Below are 20,504 nucleotides of genomic sequence, written 5' to 3'. Positions count from 1 at the left end.
GAGGGAGGAGTCTGATGAAGGTGGCTTCTCTGCAGAGCTGATTGGGACACTATTTCTCTTCTATCCCTCTGAGGTAGCCCAATGAAATTATCTACGTACAGCCGGACTTGAGAACCTTTGCCCCTCCATATATTGTTGGACTCCATCAGCCCTAGCCAAGATGATCAAGAATGCCAAGAGTTGTAGTTCAGTAAGCCTGGAGGGCTTCAGTCCCTCCATCTCAGAGCTACAAAAATAAGGCTGACAGTCCTTTGTACAAGTATTGGAAAAGCTTTAAATTTTGTTTATCCCTGATTATCTGTGGCAAATGACTGTTACTTTCAAGGGATGAGGTGCATTTTCTCTGTTCTGGTAATAGCTTCTGTGCCAATAATGGAGAGAAGTGTGTTGAAGAGCAACATTACTGAGGTTTCATGTATAGTTCTCATATTCAGGGGTTGTTGTTGGGGTTTTTTGCCTTAAAGATCCTGTCTCAAGATAGATAAGGAAACCAGATTGCCAAGAAATTAGTTTTCAGAAAATTACAAGTTATGTTTGATAATAAGTGAAACCATACATTATGTTTATGCTCTGTTAGTTGGGACTTTAGCTTGCTTACTTTGTGGATTGTGTTTTTAGTCTAGAAATGCACACAATTAGAAAAAGCTAGTTTTAATAGATGTGATAATAGTTGTTTGTCCTAAAGAATGAGATGGAAAATGTAGTAGAGGGTGGTACTTTTTGTTAGAAACTGTCTGTAGGGCAGGGGCATGCAGGATATCAAGTTCCACAGAATATGCCATTGAGGAGAGTGTTGTTCCACTTAGTTCCTTCTTGTGGGCTTCCCATGGGCATCTGGTTGACCACTGAGAACAGAATGGTGGATAGGTGAGTCTTTGGCCTGATCCAGCAGAATTCCTATTGAAACTAATTAGGCATCCTGTCCTATGTGTTCGGGAATTTTGGTAGGAGCAATGACTAACACCTGCTCAGCATGTCCTTTTTATATACCGTACAGATTACTCGCAATTTACACACATTCAACTTTTCAACATTCAACTTTATGTGCTTAGCATGAATGAATGAGGCATAAAGGGAGTGGGTGTCTGGGGAAAATAACTTTGGCAATCCTACCTGCCATTGTACCCATTGTGTTTTGATTATATGCAATTTTGGCTTTATGTGCTACATAACTCCAGCGTAAGCTGAGAGTTGTCTGTATAACACAAGTGGGCTTTGAGATAAACGTAATACCATCTATATGAAGAAGCACTGGGATTTTTTAAATTATCAATTCAGGTTGGGAGATGGGAAGGAAGAAATTTCCTAAATTGTATAATTTATGTAACAATTAAGTGAGTGGAGCCCAAATAGAAGCTTGTTTTACTTCCCTGGATAGAAATATTGAAAATGAAACAGAACCCACAGATCAAGTTCAAATTTAAACAGTATTAGAATACAGCGCTTACTTTTTTAAAAAGCAGCTGTTTATCCAAGTAAAACTACTTCTTTTTAATCAAGAGGGCAAACACTCCCCAGGTGAAGAGTCTAGTTGTATTATATATTATTATTCTTCCTCTGCTTCTTTCAAATATCTCTTCTTTTTTAGATTTGCCATATGTATGTAAGACTTTAGCACTAATTAGTAGGTATTGAACTGCTTTGAAAGTAAGTTAGGATATATGCGGCATTTCACCCCCATTTGTGTTATTCATGAAGTTTATATACATATATGTGCTCATGCACATAGATTCAGTAACTGATACTGAAATGTATGTGATCTATAGGAGCTAATGTAAAGGGAGGGTAGCTCCCCATGCAGGAGATACACTACTATTCCTTATCACAACTAAAACTCAGTTGCTGATCTGTACAGTCATTCCTCAGTCTCATCTTGTGAAGAGGGAAGAAGTTGAGTGGTCTTCAGTCTGTACAGTTTTAGTTAACTGTGCTGTCGTGCTTTCTTGCTCACCAGTTGGTGCTGGGCACACCAGTCCTTCCATTCTCCCCTTGCCTTTGTGTGAACTTAAGTTATCCAGAGAACTTTTATAACTGGACAGCCTATAGATATAGTTACCTTAAAGTAAATAAAAATGCTGCTGTTCTAAGAGATTTACCCATAGCACTATTCTGTTTGTCCACTTTCAAGTGTGCATTAATGTGTCCAATTTGAGTTATCATCTCTTCTATTTCAGTAGTGCAGTTGACTTTCTGAGTTGCTTCTACAGTTTTTGATTGAGAGAGATGCAGTCTTCAAAAAACAGCCTCTGTAAACAAAGTCTTGAAGCAGCTTGCCAAAAGTGTAGTTTATGTGGAGCTGGGATTATTGAACTAACTTTGGATAAGCTGATAGTTTACAAGGATTTTTCTTGTTTTATAATGGTTATTAGAACCAGTTAAGTGTTGCAATGTGAGATTGCTAGAAACCTAAGCACCATGCATAGCCTTTTATAGAATAACATCTTAGCAGTAAGTATTAAAATTGGTTGTTTACAACTTTTATTTTGAAATAAGTTGGCTTGTGTGAAAGGAACATTACTAGGACCACTTCTATAATTTAGCAAAATAAAGTATGCTGAGCTTGGAGTTCATATGAGAGCCTTTCCACAAAGCTTACATTATTTGATGGGGGCAGTATTGGGGTATGAATTATAAGGTATTGGAAAGTAATAAGAAATACCAGTCAGGATTCTCACTGGGTGGCCTTGGACAAGTTCCTGTTTCAGCTATTAAATCTCATGGACTGGTGGTGATGATAAATGAAGATAACCTAGAGTTTCTTGGAAGATTGGTGGAATACAAATGCATTGAAAATGAGATGAAATTTAGTTTAGCCTTGAATTGAATTTAGAACATTTCTGACCATAATTACTAAAGGAACTTTCTCCACTCATTCATCACAACTTGACTGTCATGTTAGTCTGTTGTGCCTCTGTTTCTGGTGGCTGTTCTTTATTGTATTTTCTTTTTTAAATAGAGGTCTCCAAGGGCTCCATCATTTATTATCAGTTTTTAGATCCAAACTAGTTATAAAAGTGAGAGATCTGTGAACATATCGGTTGCATTTCAAAATCCTCTGTTTCACTCTATTACTACTGCATTGGTAGTAGGTTTGAATCAGGGTTGTGCAGTGGAGAAAGGGAAGATTAACCCTAACCATGTGTCATCTTTCCATTTTTAAATCCCCTACCAGTTGCTGCTTGCCCCATGAAGAGAACATTAAAATGTCTTGCAGTTCCTCCATTAAGCACAAACTGATCTTGTGCCACTCTGTTTTATTTTCCCTCTGTGCATGCAGTTGGGATTTTCCTGAAGCTGGTACAACTATATGTGTTTAGAAGTTAGCACTTAATTATGAAATCTCTGGCCTGGTAGCTGGAGAGTTTGCAAGAGAATTGATAAGGTGATGTTGATGAAAATGTTGTTTAACGTTGGAGCATAATGTTTAATATTAGCTTGCCTTTTCCAGCCCTTCCATTGTATGTTCTCAAGATGCTTACCCCCAACACCTTTGAGGCTGTTCTGTATGTTGGCGGTTAAATACAGAATAAACTGCCAATCTGCTAAAGGAGGTGGGGAGTCAAAACTAGAAGATACAAAAAACGAACTTTGACTAAAATTACTTTAAAGTTTGCCTGTTCAGTTTTCTTTGCTATATGCATGCTCATTTTATATTTTTGAATTTTTTTACAAGTACCTGTTCTGCACCAGTTCTGTGCTTGTAGCCCCCCAATCTGGATTGTGTGGGTTATTTTATGCAAGGACCTATATAAGATGGTAACTTCAGATCTGGAAATTTAAAGGTCTAACCAAAATAATTCTAATGCTGTTTAATATGGTAACATTATTTCATTCCAAAATGTCAGTTACTAATTCAAACAATATGGTCAAAAGCTTAACCTTGTTTTTAAATTTTATTTTTATTGCTTTTCTTAAGTTTAAACAACAACGCATGCACACATATCACAACATACACAACAGAAACAAAGTTTAACTTTGTAATAAAAATCTGCATGCATCTTTGGTTGAAAGCATTGTGTTCTAGATATTTTCAAATATTAAAAATGCATACATACTGATTTTCATAAATTCATCTCGCTTTACATAAAAGCAGAGTTATCCACCTGTAACACGCTAGTACAATTAGTTTTTTCAGGGGAAAACTATTGTAGCTTATCCTTTGGTGACCTTCTCTCTTCAGCCTTTCAGCTTTAGTTTAACTTAGCATCCACTGACCTTTGCTATGGAAACGATACAGAAACACACAAACAACTTGGCAGAGTTTCCTCCATAAAGCAATGGGTTGTGTGTTACAGTATACAGTTACTAGCGGAGGGTTTTTAGAGGTCAGTAGTGACAGTGTGCTGTAACTTTTTCATTATTTACAACATTCTGTTTGATCCCTTGGGTGAAGAGTATATGATTATGTTTACAAAATGAAAGTGTATGATTGTGTTGCACATGAGTGTGTTTAGATTTAACTGGAGCAGATGCTGGTAGTAAATATAAATTTATTTTAAATATACTGTGCTCCCTTTTGTAATATTACACTTCTAGCTCATCTCCTCTCCCTTCAACCACCAGTTTAATTTACTATCTTTGTGTAAAGGACATATGGTTGCATATTCAACAGGCTGGCATTGGTGTCAGTAATCTAATTAAACTTAATATTTATGGGATGATTTATCACTGCCTAACTTGTATGAGGATTTTGGATTTTACAGAAGGACAACAATGCAGCGGTCATTCCAAGTAGACATACACATTTTCTTTCTGGAAGACTTGTAAAGGGTGAAATCATGCAAAACTCTTCTGCATGGGTGGATTCATAGTTAAGGAAGACGGCATTGAACAGAACTATTGTGGGGACATAGGTTGCTGCCTTACACCAGACCAGTTTATTTGTCTGTCCTAGGGCTGTCTACTCTGACTGGCAATGGCTCTTTAGGGTCTCAGGAAAAGGTCTTGTTCTTTACTTGTTACCTGGTTCCTTTAACTGGAAATAACTGGGGCCTTCTCTGTATAAAGTATGTGCGCTACCACTGAATTATGGTCAAATGTCTCTCAGAAACCTTAATGCCAGGAAAAAGAATCTTGAGACAATATTGATGATAGTTATTCTGGTTTTTTAACTCCTCAGCTTCCTCTCCAAGGAGATGTACAATAAAATAGTCTCTACACAATACTGTAAAGCACAATGCAGTTGGAACATCCACTCTGGCACAACCTATTTTATTTTATTTTATTTTATTTTATTTTATTTTATTTTATTTTAATTTAATTTAATTTAATTTAATTTATTTATTTATTTAATCTATATTTGTACTGGGTGATACCTGGTTTTCAACATCATGATATATCACCAGCTAAATATGATATCTCTATATATCACAGTACATCTCTGTGGTGGTGGAGGGCCTTGCTGGGCCTCCCCATGGCGGCAGAGGGTCCTGCCATACCTCGCTGCAGTGGCAGAGGGTGTGTCGTGTTTCCGCACAGCAGCAGAGGGCCTTGACGAGGCTCCCTGCGGTGGTGGAGGGCCTTAAAATTTAAGAAAGTAGTAGATTTAATAAAAATATTAAATAAACTTCCATATAATATATATAATATATTTTCAACCAACTTAAGAATAGTTTAAGTGATTTGCTAGCCAAGTTGCATCTGCTTCCCCACTCAGAGGTCTAAGTGGAATCTCTGCATGCCTAAGCCCCACTGAGTTCAACTAAACTAACTTCTACCTTCCTGGGAGCAAGCCTCATTGAATTCAGTAGGGCTTGCTTGTGAGTAGACACAAATTTGCTTGCACTGCTTACTGAAAAACACCCTCCCCATCATTCTCACATAGTACCTAACCTCCCATTTCAGCATAAGGGAGCCAGCTAAATCTCCCCTCCATTCGCCCCCCCCCACAGAAGAGCCCCCCCCCCAAAGCCCTCATCTCACCAAGTTCTTCCTTTATATCCAAGGGAGGGAGGGCAAGCAAGCAAAATATAGTCTCCTTTTAATAAAATACCCTTCCTTTTTGACATAGAGGAAAGTTATTTAGGGGGAACCAACAACGTAAACACCACCAGAAAATTTAAAAACAAAGAGAAGCTTCCTTCTCTTTTTTCATTGCTGGGGTTGTGAGAGAAGAAAGAAGTGCTTTCCAGTTCTTTGTTTAGTTCTTTGTTTGCTGCTGCATCTTGACTGTCTAGCTGGGGGTTGGGGTTCCTCCTGGATTGTTAGCAGGTTCTACATAACTAGCTGAGTTCTAAGTGGAAATACATGGGTGGTGCTGTGGGTTAAACCACAGAGCCTAGGGCTTGCCGATCAGAAGGTTGGCGGTTTGAATCCCTGTGACGGGGTGAGCTCCCGTTGCTTGGTCCCTGCTCCTGCCAACCTAGCAGTTCAAAAGCACCTCAAAGTGCAAGTAGATAAATAGGTACTGCTCTGGTGGGAAGGTAAACGGTGTTTCCGTGCGCTGCTCTGCTTTCACCAGAAGCGGCTTAGTCAAGCTGGCCACATGACCCGGAAGCTGTCTGCGGACAACTGCCGGCTCCCTTGGCCAGTAAAGCAAGATGAGCGCCGCAACCCCAGAGTTGTCCGCGACTGGACCTAATGGTTAGGGATCCCTTTACCCTTTAAGTGGAAAGATACTGGTGAAGCTGAAAGTGTTTGCTGGTTTGTGTGAGGACTTTTCTTATCCGTTAGGAGGGAGAGAGCAAACAAAGCTGGATATACCATTCCAGCAAATAATCTGCAAAGTAAAGTATTGTTCAGATGAGCTACCCCCTGGGAAGCTCTTAGTGTCCACCTTTTGTATATTGCCTTGGTGAAACACTTAGGTAAAGGTAAAGGTACCCCTGCCCATACGGGCCAGTCTTGACAGACTCTGGGGTTGGTGCGCCCATCTCACTCAAGAGGCCGGGAGCCAGCGCTGTCCGGAGACACTTCCGGGTCACGTGGCCAGCGTGACAAAGCTGCATCTGGCGAGCCAGCGCAGCACACGGAAACGCCGTTTACCTTCCCGCCAGTAAGCGGTCCCTATTTATCTACTTGCACCCGGGGGTGCTTTCGAACTGCTAGGTTGGCAGGCGCTGGGACCGAGCAGCGGGAGCGCACCCCGCCACGGGGATTCGAACCGCCGACCTTTCGATCGGCAAACCCTAGGTGCTGAGGCTTTTACCCACAGCGCCACCCGCGTCCCGCGTGAAACACTTAGCACAATGTTATTTCAATACTAGTATTCAATGATACAGCGATTTATCACACATCCCTAATCTATATATCTGTATTTTGGGGGTTTTCAGAGCTAGCCCTGCAGATGGCAACAACTGTGTAAACAAAATAGATTTTTAGTATTCTCTTGAAATAAAACTTTTTTCAAGCAAAATATTGAAAGTTTAAATGGAAAGTGTTAAGTTGCCATATTGTGAATGTGGGCATAAGTATTCTTCACAAGAAAGACCCTAAGCAAAGAACAGGCAGGAATCTGGTACTTTACTTTTAGTTTTGCCTTAAAAAAGGTAGAATCTCAGTTCAGACAACATATTCCTGAAAGAGCATGTGTTCAAGTGAAAGCAGTCTTGGACTTAAATAGTGGAGTAGTTTTCCTTTCATTTGCTGAGATAGTGCTCATTAAGTACAGTAGTCAATGCTCTTTCTGTGAAGTTCCTGAAGTTCACTAAAAATATTTTGGGCATCTGTTGTGCATCAACACAACCTGGAATTCAGTAAGTTCAAAGTGTCTGTGGGAGAGAATATTATTCAAGTGTTCAAAGATACACAGTAGTGTATAGCTGCTTATTTTGGCTGTTTTGAAACACTAATATGGAAGCAAACACTGCAGGATACAAAAATAGTATATAAGGCAGAAACATTACAAGACCAAAACGGAATTTGTAGTCCTGTGTTCTTCCTGGAGGTGCTTCTTTTTACCATCTTCATTTTGCTTCAGCACCATCATGTCAAGAGCTCATCTCCACCCAGATGGTTTATGGTAACCTTACTAGCTTACCCTCTGGCCTTCAGGTACAAGTGCCAAATTCCAGGTTAGTCAATAACAATTTTTTCCTCATCCATTTGTGATTAATTGTGGATGAGGAGGCTGACTTGGTGTGCAGTACTGAGACTTGGTGAGCTGGGAGGAGTTAGTCTATCTGGGCTGTTCCTTTTTGGGTACTCAGTGCAAGCATAAGTATAGGCTTGTGAGATCTCTATAGGAATTCCATAAGTCATCCTGTTCAGTCATGTGCCAGGCTTGTACTGGGGTCTAGGGATTGATTAGGGATTCTGCTGGTGTATCAGCCACCCTGCTTCCCATTGGTTTCCCTGCCTGAGCTGATGTAGATGGTCCCTAAGTTGATGTTGAGGAAAATTGATCTGGGAAAATTTGCCGAGACCATTCTATCCAGCTTGATTGGCACGCATATAAAGCCTTGGCCAGTCTGTGGTTATGCAGATGACACAAGGCTGCATATTATTATTGTTTCAATTGTTTCTGTGTTTCTTGCTGGTTTTAACTTGGTTTTTTTGGCTGGGCTTATTGCCTTGTTGTAGTGTTTTTATTCTGAATTGTGTTTACACAAACCACCCAGGGAACCTGGTTGGAAGTACAATATATAAATGTATTCAATAAATACAAGGCAACATTATTGCAGGGCGACATTAGCATGGGGAGAATTGGTGGACAGTTTAGGTTCTTAACCACTGTGGTCTAATTGACCCCAGTGCCATGATTAGTAAAACACTTCTCTTTTTTAAGCATAGGATGATCAAGACATGTAGAACCATTCTTATTTTGTTGTTCCAGAACAAGTCTATAACTTCTTCCAGCCAGTGTAAATGTTTAAAAATAAAATATTGGAGAATAGTTATACTGAGTTTCCCAAGCACATTGCATTATGTGGCAGTTAATTTAAGATTAGTACAGTTGATACAGCACATTGCTGCTTCCTTAAAATATCCTAGTTTATAACATCGTGTCCCCAACAGCTGTTGGAGTTTGTAGAAAACCCGGCAGTAGTAAGGCCATGCTGGTTCATAAATGTCAAAATGCTGTATTTACCTTATTGGGGCCAATTAACATGGGCAACTTTCCTGCCAAGTAGTATCTCTCTCTGCCTGTCCTGCCCATCACTTTGGTGTAGAATCTAGGTGAAATTTAAGCTGGTGAAGAGTACCCCCTCTTGTTTAACCCTCATTTGGCACTTGGATATAGCTTTCTGAATGCTTAATAGGTGAGCCAGACTAGCAGCCTTGTCAGGTGATGTCTCATCTCTTATTCCTGGGATACAGTGATTATGTTCCCCACAACACAATGGGGAGTTATTGTAGGGAGTGATTGTGAATTTTGATTGTATTTGATACATTTCTTGATGAGCCAGGAAGTCAAGTCACTAGTTGGGTTTAAGTAAGCTGCTGTCATTTCTGTTCAGCAGTAAAGTGATATTTAAAGTACTGTAATTCCTTCACTGAGGTCCAGCTCTGAGGGCCTTCTGGTGGTTCCCTCACTGTGAGAAGTAAGGTTACATGGAACCAGGCAGAGGGCCTTTAAGGTTCCACTCTGTGGAACACCCTCCTATCAGATGTCAAGGAAATAAAAAAGTATCTGACTTTTAGAAGACATCTGAAGGCAGCCCTGTTTAGGAATGTTTTTAATGTTTGATGTTTTATCGTATTTTTAATTTTCTGTTGAGAGCTGCCCAGGGTAGCTGGGAAAACCCAGCCAGATGGGTGGGGTATACATAATAAATTATTATTATTATTATTATTATTATTTATTATTCATGAGTTACAAAGATTGCAATGAATGTATGGGAACTATTTTAAGTAGTGGTAGTAGAATTCATAGTTAAAGTTTTTTAAGTAGGTACAGCTACAAAAATGTATACCTTGAGACAAATTTGAAACCAGTGGACTCCATAATCATGCCTTTTAAATTATTATGTATTTATGTATGTAATCATGCCTTTTAAATTATTATGTATTTATGTATGACTTACAGTCCTAATGCATTAACGTCTGTTTTTTAGTATTTGGGCAAAGCCAATTTCTTTTACAAAACCGGGATTCAGAAGTTATCTTTTTTTCTTTTTTATTAGCTCCTGGGTTATAGTGAAAAGCCAGTAAACCTACAGATGTTCATTGGGACAGCGGATGATCGTTATCTACGGCCACATGCCTTCTACCAAGTGCATAGAATCACGGGTAAAACAGTTGCTACTGCTAGTCAAGAGATAATTATTGCAAGCACAAAGGTCTTGGAAATTCCACTTCTTCCTGAAAACAATATGTCAGCCAGGTACGTCAAAAGATACGTTCAAGCAGATCAACATATTGCATTCCAGGTTTCCCAGCCATATTTAGGGAGGTGATGTTACAAACTTCTTAGGAAATGGATTTATTTATTATGGATGCGTTTTCCTAACCTGTAAATGACACACTGAAATGTTTTCTGCTATATAGTGTTTCTCTTAAATGAAAGATTACCAGTTTCTTGCAGTAGTTTAAAGTTGTTGCGGCTGCTGCTGTATTTTACATGAAATGAATGAGAAATCTTTTTTACAGTAACGTGAAGCAGGATTTTTTGGGTGTAGCTGTCCCTACGACATGTGTCTTCAAGTTACATTTTGGATTGTTTTTTAAACTATATCTGGATTTTATGGGTGTAAATCATCTTGACACATGTAGAAGGTGGATCATAAATACATTGGCTAGATAATAACCGATTCACTTACTTTTTTGTATTTGCATATTAGAATTTTTAAGTGATTTCTATTAGCCTGTAAGCATATTCAGGATAGCTGTTTGTTCTCTATTTCACTCCCCATGCCTCTACAATTTCTGTATGATTCATATTGATTCCAGAAAAAACATATACACAGCTCAATTGTAAAAAACCTCAGAGCGATTTACAAAAATTGAAAGTTTTTTTTTCAAACAAAACAAATGTTTCTAGTCCATGTAATAGCAAAATACTAAGATCTGACCAAATAGGAATGTTAAAATAGATTGGCTCAGATGTAATGTTTTGATCTCCAAACCCATGTTTTGGCAGGTTAGGCATGTGCATTCCCTCCCCTCATACACTCAGATTTCCTCCTTCCCTTCCTCCTTTGCACAAGTCATAGTTTGGGTGCAACAGTAGACTATGGTTTGCTCAAACTAGGAAGAGAGTATGTGGGATAAAGAAGGAGTCCATGAGCCTTCACCATGTGGTTTGGAGGGATAGGAATGTTGTATTCGAACTGACTTGGTGAATTTGAGCTTAATCTAACCCTCAAGATTTATTAGTTCGGATGGAAGAAATGTGATACATGAAGGTAACAGTTGCTGAATGAGGCTTGTAACAAGTGCACCCTAGCCACCAGCTGTAGTCTGGCATGTGCAATTTTCATGAGCATTACTCATGAGAATTTCATTGGCATATGTTAACTATAGGAATAGTCACCCAAGGTTCTTCCAACTCCTACATTTTCAGAGTGGACCTTAGCGTTGGATAGTTTGTCTACTTCTACCATATACCTGTGGTGTAATACTTTGCCTGTTTAGTGTTTTGCAAATTTAAAAAAGTATCCAGTTTCTTCCACATTTTATTATATGCATAGTTTGCCATTTCAAAATGATCATTTCATGGAAAAATAAGAGATAGTTTTGTTTCTTTGTGTGGCACAGCTGCGGTTGCTTCTAAGGGTGACTCCTGGCATTTTAAATAGCATTCTTTGTTTCTGCATTTGTTAATGGTACTGGGGTAGAGTATTGAGACTGTATTCCAACATAAGCTAGTAAAGAACAATGTGCATGGATGTTGGTTTCATGTCTGACAAGCATTCAAACAGCAAGAAGGAAAATATGAGTAACTATAAAATATGCATACTTGAATTATATAAAAAGAAACACCTGACATGTACATTTTCATTCAACTCCCTGTCTCCCATAGTATTGACTGTGCAGGTATTTTGAAACTCCGCAATTCTGACATAGAACTTCGTAAAGGGGAGACAGATATTGGAAGGAAGAATACAAGAGTGCGGCTTGTGTTTCGAGTTCACATCCCACAGCCTAATGGAAAAGTCTTGTCCCTTCAAGCTGCTTCAATACCTGTTGAATGCTGTAAGTTTTCTCTTCTTTGTGTTGTGTTCCTCATTGAGTACACTTAATAAAATAAAAACTGATTTCATGCTGGATTCATCCCCTTTTGATGCTAATTTGTACTCATTTTTAAGTTATTATTTTGTTGTGTTGAGTTTTTGCCTTTGTTGGATTAATTGGCTAGATCAGGCTTCCTCAACTTCGGCCCTCCAGATGTTTTTGGCCTATAACTCCCATGATCCCTAGCTAGCCGGACCAGTGGTCAGGGATTCTGGGAATTGTTCTCTCAAAACATCTGGAGGGCCGAGGTTGAGGAAGCCTGGGCTAGATCCATATTGATAGTTATAGAAATACATAATATTAGAATTCTGAATTTAGCATGGCAATATATATTATTGCCTTATTATTAGCTGTGTGGGGCTTCTAGCTGGAAGGAAATACTGGTATAAAATTAGCTGCAATTTACATGCATAACATTACCTGAATGGATAAAGACTGCCAAATTACTGTCAAATAGATCCAGGGTTTTGGTTTTGTGTTGGGCTCCTTTAAAAGTTAATATTGGTAGGAGAACTAAATGGGATTTGCAGTTTTGTGGGAAACAATTTTATTATAAAAATGGTATGCATCAAATACTCTAGGAAAGCAAACTGCACAATTTCAGAAGTTTGAGTGTAGGGGCTAGGGAGTTATGATAAATGAGTGTAGCGGGAGAGGGGAAACTTGAGGTTTGTGTTCTGCTGTATTGGCACCAAAAATCAGAAAGCTGATTAACAGGAGTGGATTGTGGGGAGATGGTACAGAGACAGAGGGATTCAAATGTCTAGCATTTCCAAGGAAACACCCCTAACAGAACTAGGAAAGACTACATAATAGACAAGAACAAGGTGATATGTTACTTTAACATCCATTCCCAAAAGTTGATTTGAGAGCCCTGGTAAAATCCCTCTGATTGGAAGCTAAAGAGCTCTTCTTCTCCCTTAAATGGCAAGCTTAGGGAGAATTTTTTCCATTTTTGGAGATCTACTGCACAGTTTTTTTAACAGTCACATTCCCCTCAATCTGTTTAGAGGTCCCCACTTGTGTTTGCAGCATTTCTGACGATTCCCCTTCAGCTAATAAAAGCTCTGAATATGTCCCACTTCAGTTTTTGATTTGGAATTTGTCCAAATCTGATGCATACCCTCACAAAATAACTTGCATTTTGATATAAACGCTTTTGAACCACAATTTCTTTTGAAAAACATTATTTGAGTCATGTAGCATTGTTTTCAACATGGGATTTTCTGCCCATTTTAATAGCTTAAATTGTGCCTCATAGCAGATTTATATAAAATTTGTTCTAATTTAGCATTTTCCTTTCATAGAAGGGGCATAGTTGACTTGGAAACCAGCTTAGTGATAATGATATATGGATAAGAAAAACTTGTTTTCCTCTCCTTTAGGAAAATGAACACTGCATGATTACCAGCACCTATCTACGATAATAATTATGTTTAAATGATGCACACTGTTTTAAATGGTAAATACAGGCTTTGGCCACCTTACCCTCTTAGCTATAATTCTAGCATGCTTATTTATATTTGTACATCTTTTTCACAAAGCTCAGAGATCGGCTCAAGAACTTCCTCAGATAGAGAAATACAACATCAACAGTTGCTCAGTAAATGGAGGCCATGAAATGGTTGTTACTGGATCGAATTTCCTTCCAGAATCAAAAATAATATTTCTTGAAAAGGGGCAAGGTGAGTATATAGCACAACATTAGTGAATTATATATATGTGTGTGTGTGTGTGTGTGTGTGTGTGTGTGTGTGTGCATGCATGTGTGTAATTGTAGTATGCAATTTAATATAGAATGTTTTAAATATATAAATAACAGAGCTACTAGCAATATATAATATAACTGCAAGTACTTGGCAATCATTTTTAATGAATTTAATGCAATTTCCCAACATTTTTTCACAATTTGTTTAATAACACACGTTTAAGATTATTCCACAAAATTCTACAAAAATGTAAAAGTCAATATTATGTAGTTATTTACCAAAAAAACCTAAATTATATTAAATTAACCAAAATATCTTTTGAATTCTCAAATCATATTACAACTTTTTATCAGCCCTCATTTTGGGAATTGAAAAATTCAACACACCCTACAACATTTCTCATCAGAAGTGACATTAGAAACTCGTGTAGAGCAACAGCCACTGTTTCTGCACATTCTAAGTTTTAGCTGCTTAGAATTATTGCAGAGTTTTCCCTTACCAAGGTGCTGCTTCTTACTTTCCCAGTGATTTTTAACCTGGTTTGCTATTCTTTCAGCAGGTGAAGGAGCCTTAAGTCTCCCCACCTCAAAGTGTAGCCTCTCTTTGCACTCCTTTTTTATGCAAGCTATTCTGCAAATTGCAGCAGCCACTAGTTATGAATTAATTATGAATGTGCCAAAACAACAATTTCCTTCACTCCCCTATTTCAGATTCCTCTTTGAAACCTACCTTTTCTATACAGTATTCATTTTTCTGGACTCTTTGCTAGCAGTTAAATCAAGGCAATTCTGTGTCAGTACTATGCATAACTCAAATGTTGGGGATCTCGTGCATTGAGATACCTTTGGATTTTTAAAGGAAAACTAGCATGAAGGATTTTTACAGTCTGTGTTTTGTCTATCATTAATTATTAGATTGCTTTTTTCAGTAATTTGATACTTCAACTAAAATCTTTCTCTTGATAGATGGAAGGCCCCAGTGGGAGGTGGAAGGAAAAATAATTAGAGAAAGGAGTCAAGAGGTGAGCTTTCTTTTAAACGTGGGGAATTATTTTTAAATGTACTGTAGCCTTGTAAGCAGCTTGGCAGACACTTGAGCACAATGTGGGTAGCCATAAATTTTCTCATTTTAGCAGAAAGGTTAAATGTTTAAGTTTAACTGATCTACTTCATGGGTGTTTACATATCAGTAGGGGTGCAAAAAATGTTTGCAGAATGTAGGAGCTAGCTAGTTTTTCTAGGAGTTGGCTTTGAGCATGGCAGTTAGACCAGAATTGGCCAGTAAGAGGAAGTTTTATGTTCTTTCTGCAAGGACTTCACTGAAAGGTAGCAGACCCTACCTGGAATTCAGAATTTCTGATGCAGAGCCTTTCCTCCATTGAGTGCTGTGACTATTATGGTTGCTCAGAAGGGCTTATCTCAGTGGTAGTCATGCTTTGTGTGCAAAAGAGTGCAGCTTTCAGTCTATGGCACCTCCAGGTGAGGGATGAGAAAAATTCCATTATGAAACCCTAGAGAGATACTGCCTGTCAGCTCTGTATTGTCTACATTGATCATGTAGGCCAAAGAGCTGTATCAATAATGAGGGGAAAAGGCACCCACATAATCTTATTGCTGCTTAATATGTTTGAGAACTGAGTTCTGGGTTTGAAAGAGCTCCTGAAGCTATATCCTGGGCAGGCCAGATTAATGTTAAAAAGGTTTCTTTCTAGAGTACTATCTGGAAACAAGGAGAAAAAAGATATTAAAACAGAGGAGGTGGAAAAGACTAAAAATAGGCGTCGGAGTAGTGGAAAGGAGTTGAGCCCAGGGGCTTGGGATATAAAAGGAGCCAAAATGATGTGAAGAAAAAAGGGGATAATAGATTTCCAACATACTACAGCAAATATAGCAGAAGTCCTTTATCTACCTTTTAGCCACAGAGAACCCGGCCATGTCTAAGAAGTTGAATTTATGTGCCACTGACATGTCCAGTAGTATAGATGTTTGGTTAGCAAATGAAAATTCTGGAATATACTTTACATAATTAAAACATTAATATGATGATTTGTCCTGCATCAAGGAACTGCTTTATAAGAAATTTAAAATCACAGTTAGATTTTCTGTGACCTTTAAGGATACAAAAGAAAGGGAGTGGAGAGATGGGGAGGTGGCCTATTGAACTTTCCAAGTGATGGCCATTCTGTAAAAAAGATGCCACCACTTAAAAGTCTCTGCTTGGTAGCCTAACAAATAGTACAGTACTTTAGGGGAGAAAGCATATGCTTTGCCAGCTGATCTTGGAGAGGACGAGGCTTATTTAGGGGAAGATGTTTGCTCTTGCTTTTAATATGCAAATTTCATTCATTTTTCATTCAGGCTACAATTGTTCTCGAAGTTCCTCCATACCACAACAAAACAGTTACAGCTACTGTCCAGGTGCAGTTCTATGTTTGCAATGGCAAGAGGAAAAAAAGTCAGTCTCAGCGTTTTACTTACACTCCAGGTACATACATACCTTCTTTCTAGTATAAATCAAGGGTGAAATTCAAAATGTTCTTTGTTTCAAATTTCAATAGCACTTAACCTGGATTTGGGGTACCTGTTTTTTAAAAATTATTTTTGCAATTATATTTGGCTATGGCTATTAAAGTGCCTAAATTGGATCTTGATGTTTTGTACAACACTGTAATTCTTGGCAGCTGATAAAAGGTTGAGAAGTGCATCCAGCAGTATTTTGAAAGCATTAATTGTAGCTCTTGACCCAAGATCAGGGGAGAAACTGTTTACCTTTTGAGCTTGAAGGTTAGAAATAGGAAAAGCCCTTCAAAATGCAGAATAAATGTGAATGTCAATGCTGGGTGGAAAATACAGTATTTTCACTTTTAATACACATCTCTCCCAGTCTTGACAATCTGTCTCAAACCAACCATATACAACTTACTCAGATGTATATAGTATTACTGTCTTGAGTTAAACATATCAAGATGTCTAAAACAATAGTAATGGTACACACATTTTGTAAAATTATGCTATCTCACTACACACAGAGATTATTAATTTTGAAAACAAAATTTATTCATATTATCATGACCGTTTATGTAAAATAAACAAGCTATGCCATAAAATGACAGTCAGACTCAAAAATAATGCTTCCTACACTGAATGTTGACTTTGCATACTGAAATGGGTCTCAGCTTTTTAAATTTTGAATAAAGTGCTTGTAAAAAGTTCTTCATTTTTCACAGTTTCCATTGCTTATAATGTGAAAATCTTTAGGTAATATAAACCTATATGATCAATAGTTGTGTATATTTCATTCACTACTTTCAGCAAAGATTGACTCTCAAAGCAGCTTACAATTAAAATCTATACAAAGACAGCAGAGTTAGATATATGTGGGTGATTGTAGCCAAGGAGAGGAGGGCACAATATTTTCTGGTTCTTGCAGTTGGTAGCAGTTCAGGTTCCAGGCTTTTCTTTCTGACTTCTAACAGCACAATTAATTCTATTATAGTTAAGTGTGGCATAGATTCCATCTTGAATATGGGACCTTGTGCATGCAATCTCTAACATGTACCTTAATAAAGATATATATTGCTTACCGTGGCTGGGAATGACATCTGCATGAGACTCACATGGCTTCTTTTGGTCAGGATCGATTATACGGTGGTACCTCAGTTTACAAACTTAACCCGTTCCTGAAGTCTGTTTTTAAACCAAATCCATTCTTAAACCGAGGCACGCTTTCCCTAATGAGGCCTCCCGCCGCCGGGGGCCCTTCCACCGTTCGGCTTCCGTTCATAGACCGAGGTAAAGTTCGCAAACCGGAACACTACTTGGTTTTGTGGAATTCGTAAACCGAATAGTTCGTAAACATGACTGTTCGTAAACCAAGGTACCACTATATGGCGATATGCATGGCCTTGTACTGACTTGGGATAAGGTTGCGTCTTCTGTGACCAAGTTCTGATGTCCGTCATTTTATCTGAATTTAGTAAATAGTTGGTTTTCTTATTTCACAGTTGTACTAAAGCAAGAGAACAGAGATGAAATGGATTTGTCTTCAGTTCCATCGTTGTCCTTGACTCGTTGTACAGGTGTTAAAGGACTCTCTTCTCTCCAAACTCAGCTGCCTTCACCAGATCCAGGGCTCTCGCATGATAGTTTACTTTCTACTTCACCTAGGAGCCTTGTATGCCCAGTTCAGCAGACGTACACATCCATGGCATCCTCACCAGTATCTCACTTGCCACACATCCAGAATAGAAGCATTAGTCCAGGTGAAGAGCATCATGTTTTGTCTCCAGCTGTAGTCCACCAATCTTTTCAGGTAACATCAGCACCTTCTGCGAGGCCTTCCTACCAGCCTATGCAATCTAATGTTATGTTTAATGGACAGACTGGTCTTCCCATGAACTCTGCTTCCTCCAGCCAAGGATATGATGCAATTTCCTTTCAACAAGATGCAGCTGCACCTCCATTGATAAACCTTAGCTGCCAATCTCTACCAACAATGCCCTATCTTTCTTCAAGTCCAGTTTCAGTGTCAACTTCAGCTGCAACAGGAGGGCATCCTTCAGTCCACCCAACTCAATCAAGACAATCGTCACCCCATTTGCAGTCAATGGGATACCATTGTTCAAATCCTCTGCAAAGTTCTGTCTCTTCCACAATGACTCAGTCCCTGGGACACCCTTCCACACAGTTGCAACAAGTTACTTACCATTCTTCAAATCCAGGTAACACTTCATCGCCATCCCCAAAACCTTCTCATTCATTGGGCCATTCACCACGATCTGGGCCATCTTCTCCACAATTGCAGCCTATGCCTTACCAGACTCCTAGCTCAGGACCCGCTTCATCTCCTCCTCCAACTGCTGTTGGTCACTCTGAACAGTCCCCACAGACACACAGCCCAGGCTTGGGTGGAATTCCTGCAGCTTCATCTTTGATGCATCATAACATATGTGACTCATCTCCATTTTCACCAGAGGAATCAGCTGTTAACATTAAACCTGAACCTGAAGATCGAGAGTTGAATTTTCAGACGATAGGGTTGCAAGACATCACTTTGGATGATGGTAAGTGATGTTATAAGTGTAAGGTTGAATGCGTTTTTGCTTTAAAAAAAAGCAGTATATTGAAAAAGAAAAGGGGAAAAAATAGTATAATAAAGGATTACATTTGGAGAGCCTGATACATACACATGACCTCGTTGTTGGCTTTCCTGTTTGTTGTAATATTGGTTGCAGGTATGCAACTGGGGAATGAGTGCTTGAGCATTTCATATGTGTGTTGAAGTCTGCTTTCTTGTGAGTTGTATGTATATCAGTGCTTTTCTATGCACAGAGAGCCTCTAGGTTAGGTGGACAGTCATCTCTTCTTAAGTCATTTAATGTTTTAGTGTTTGTTAGCAGGTATAATCCTATGTTATAGGAAGTTTAATAATGCCTCTCTAAACATGACTTTGTGTCATACTTTGGATGCAAATCAGATAGTTGAAGAAAGCATTGCTTGCTCCATGTGACAGCCCTTTAGATATTTGGAGATGACTATTGTATCTCCTCTCAATCTTTACCAGGCTAAACATACTCAATTCCCTCAACCAGGCCTCATAAGGCTTGGTTTCCAGACCCTTGAACATCTTGGTCACCCTCCTCTGCATACAGTCCAGCTTGCCAATATCCTTCTTAAATAGTTCATAGAAATAATTGATAAAAGAGACTCCTAAATATTTGCAAAGCACAAACAATTTTTGACAACTGACTGAGTGTCCAAAGTGCATAACTTGCATTCACTGGTCAAGGATGCTCAAGTCTCCTGGAAAATTTACATAACATTTCTCTTATTTTTAAAAAACAATTATATAAAAGAATCCGAATAGTGGAATGAGTAGCACAGTTACTTAGATTTTGGAAAGATATCAAGATACTTGAGAATTTTTCCATGAAATGTTCCTGTTTTAGTGTAACAATATGCAATCTTTGTTAACTGGTCTGAGGTTATGTTAACCTTGATTTATGTTCAGTATCAGATTATGATGACCTTTTGCTAATCTTCTTTCACTTCCTTATCCGTTGTATCTCCCATTACATAAAGCTGTGGATTAGAAAAGCAAGGAATAAGGCTGTGTATTTAGGAGTTTGCTTTGGAACTAGCCTATGAGCACATAAGGAGGGCTCATTACTTCACTTTCCCTATGAGCAGTATTTTTGGTATACCACTTGAAAGGGATGTTGCGTGATTAGTAAAACCTACATGTCCTGAAGAATTCATCCAAAATGTGTTGGGCTTTGCAGTATTTTATATCATTTGATAAAGTTAGATTTTAAGCACCATTTTGAATGTCTCAATTTTCTTTGTTGCCATTTTGTTTTTGTGCATTTTGCTTTTGGTGTTGTGTCCCCACCCTCTTCGGTATTTCAGAATAGCTGAGATGACATGAATACAAGCCCACCTTCATTAAGAGGGTAACATGAATCGCCCCTTTTCAATTATAGTAAGCCTGCTACTTACGCACATTTAACTTGTGCACATTCAGCTTTATGTGCTTGGCAAAAAAGTATTTTTTGAAAAAAAGGTGGCTGGTGTCCAGGGAAAAAGACTTTAGCAATCCCGCCTGCCATTGAACCCATATTTGTTACTATACAGTATGTGATTTTTGGCTTTAGGTGCAATCCCTTGAACATAACTGCCACAT

At 38.6% G+C, this 20,504-nt stretch overlaps 1 protein-coding gene across 1 annotated transcript in view; it reads left to right on the top strand.

Annotated features, from left to right (window-relative positions):
* The window catches only part of NFATC3 (nuclear factor of activated T cells 3), a 55,415-nt gene that overhangs the window by 25,854 nt on the left and 9,057 nt on the right, over positions 1–20,504 (top strand). The window contains exons 4-9 of the mRNA XM_079988276.1: positions 10,065–10,264; positions 11,903–12,075; positions 13,659–13,799; positions 14,789–14,844; positions 16,181–16,307; positions 17,827–18,885. Coding sequence (XP_079844402.1) covers positions 10,065–10,264; positions 11,903–12,075; positions 13,659–13,799; positions 14,789–14,844; positions 16,181–16,307; positions 17,827–18,885 — 1,756 coding nt within the window. The remainder of the gene's footprint in view (positions 1–10,064; positions 10,265–11,902; positions 12,076–13,658; positions 13,800–14,788; positions 14,845–16,180; positions 16,308–17,826; positions 18,886–20,504) is intronic.

This window comes from Podarcis cretensis (genome assembly GCF_951804945.1).
Source record: "Podarcis cretensis genome assembly, chromosome: 8".
NCBI classification, from domain to species: Eukaryota; Metazoa; Chordata; class Lepidosauria; order Squamata; family Lacertidae; genus Podarcis; species Podarcis cretensis.
The sequence above is the reverse complement of the archived record's forward strand: the minus strand, read 5'-3'. Positions and strand labels throughout refer to the sequence as shown.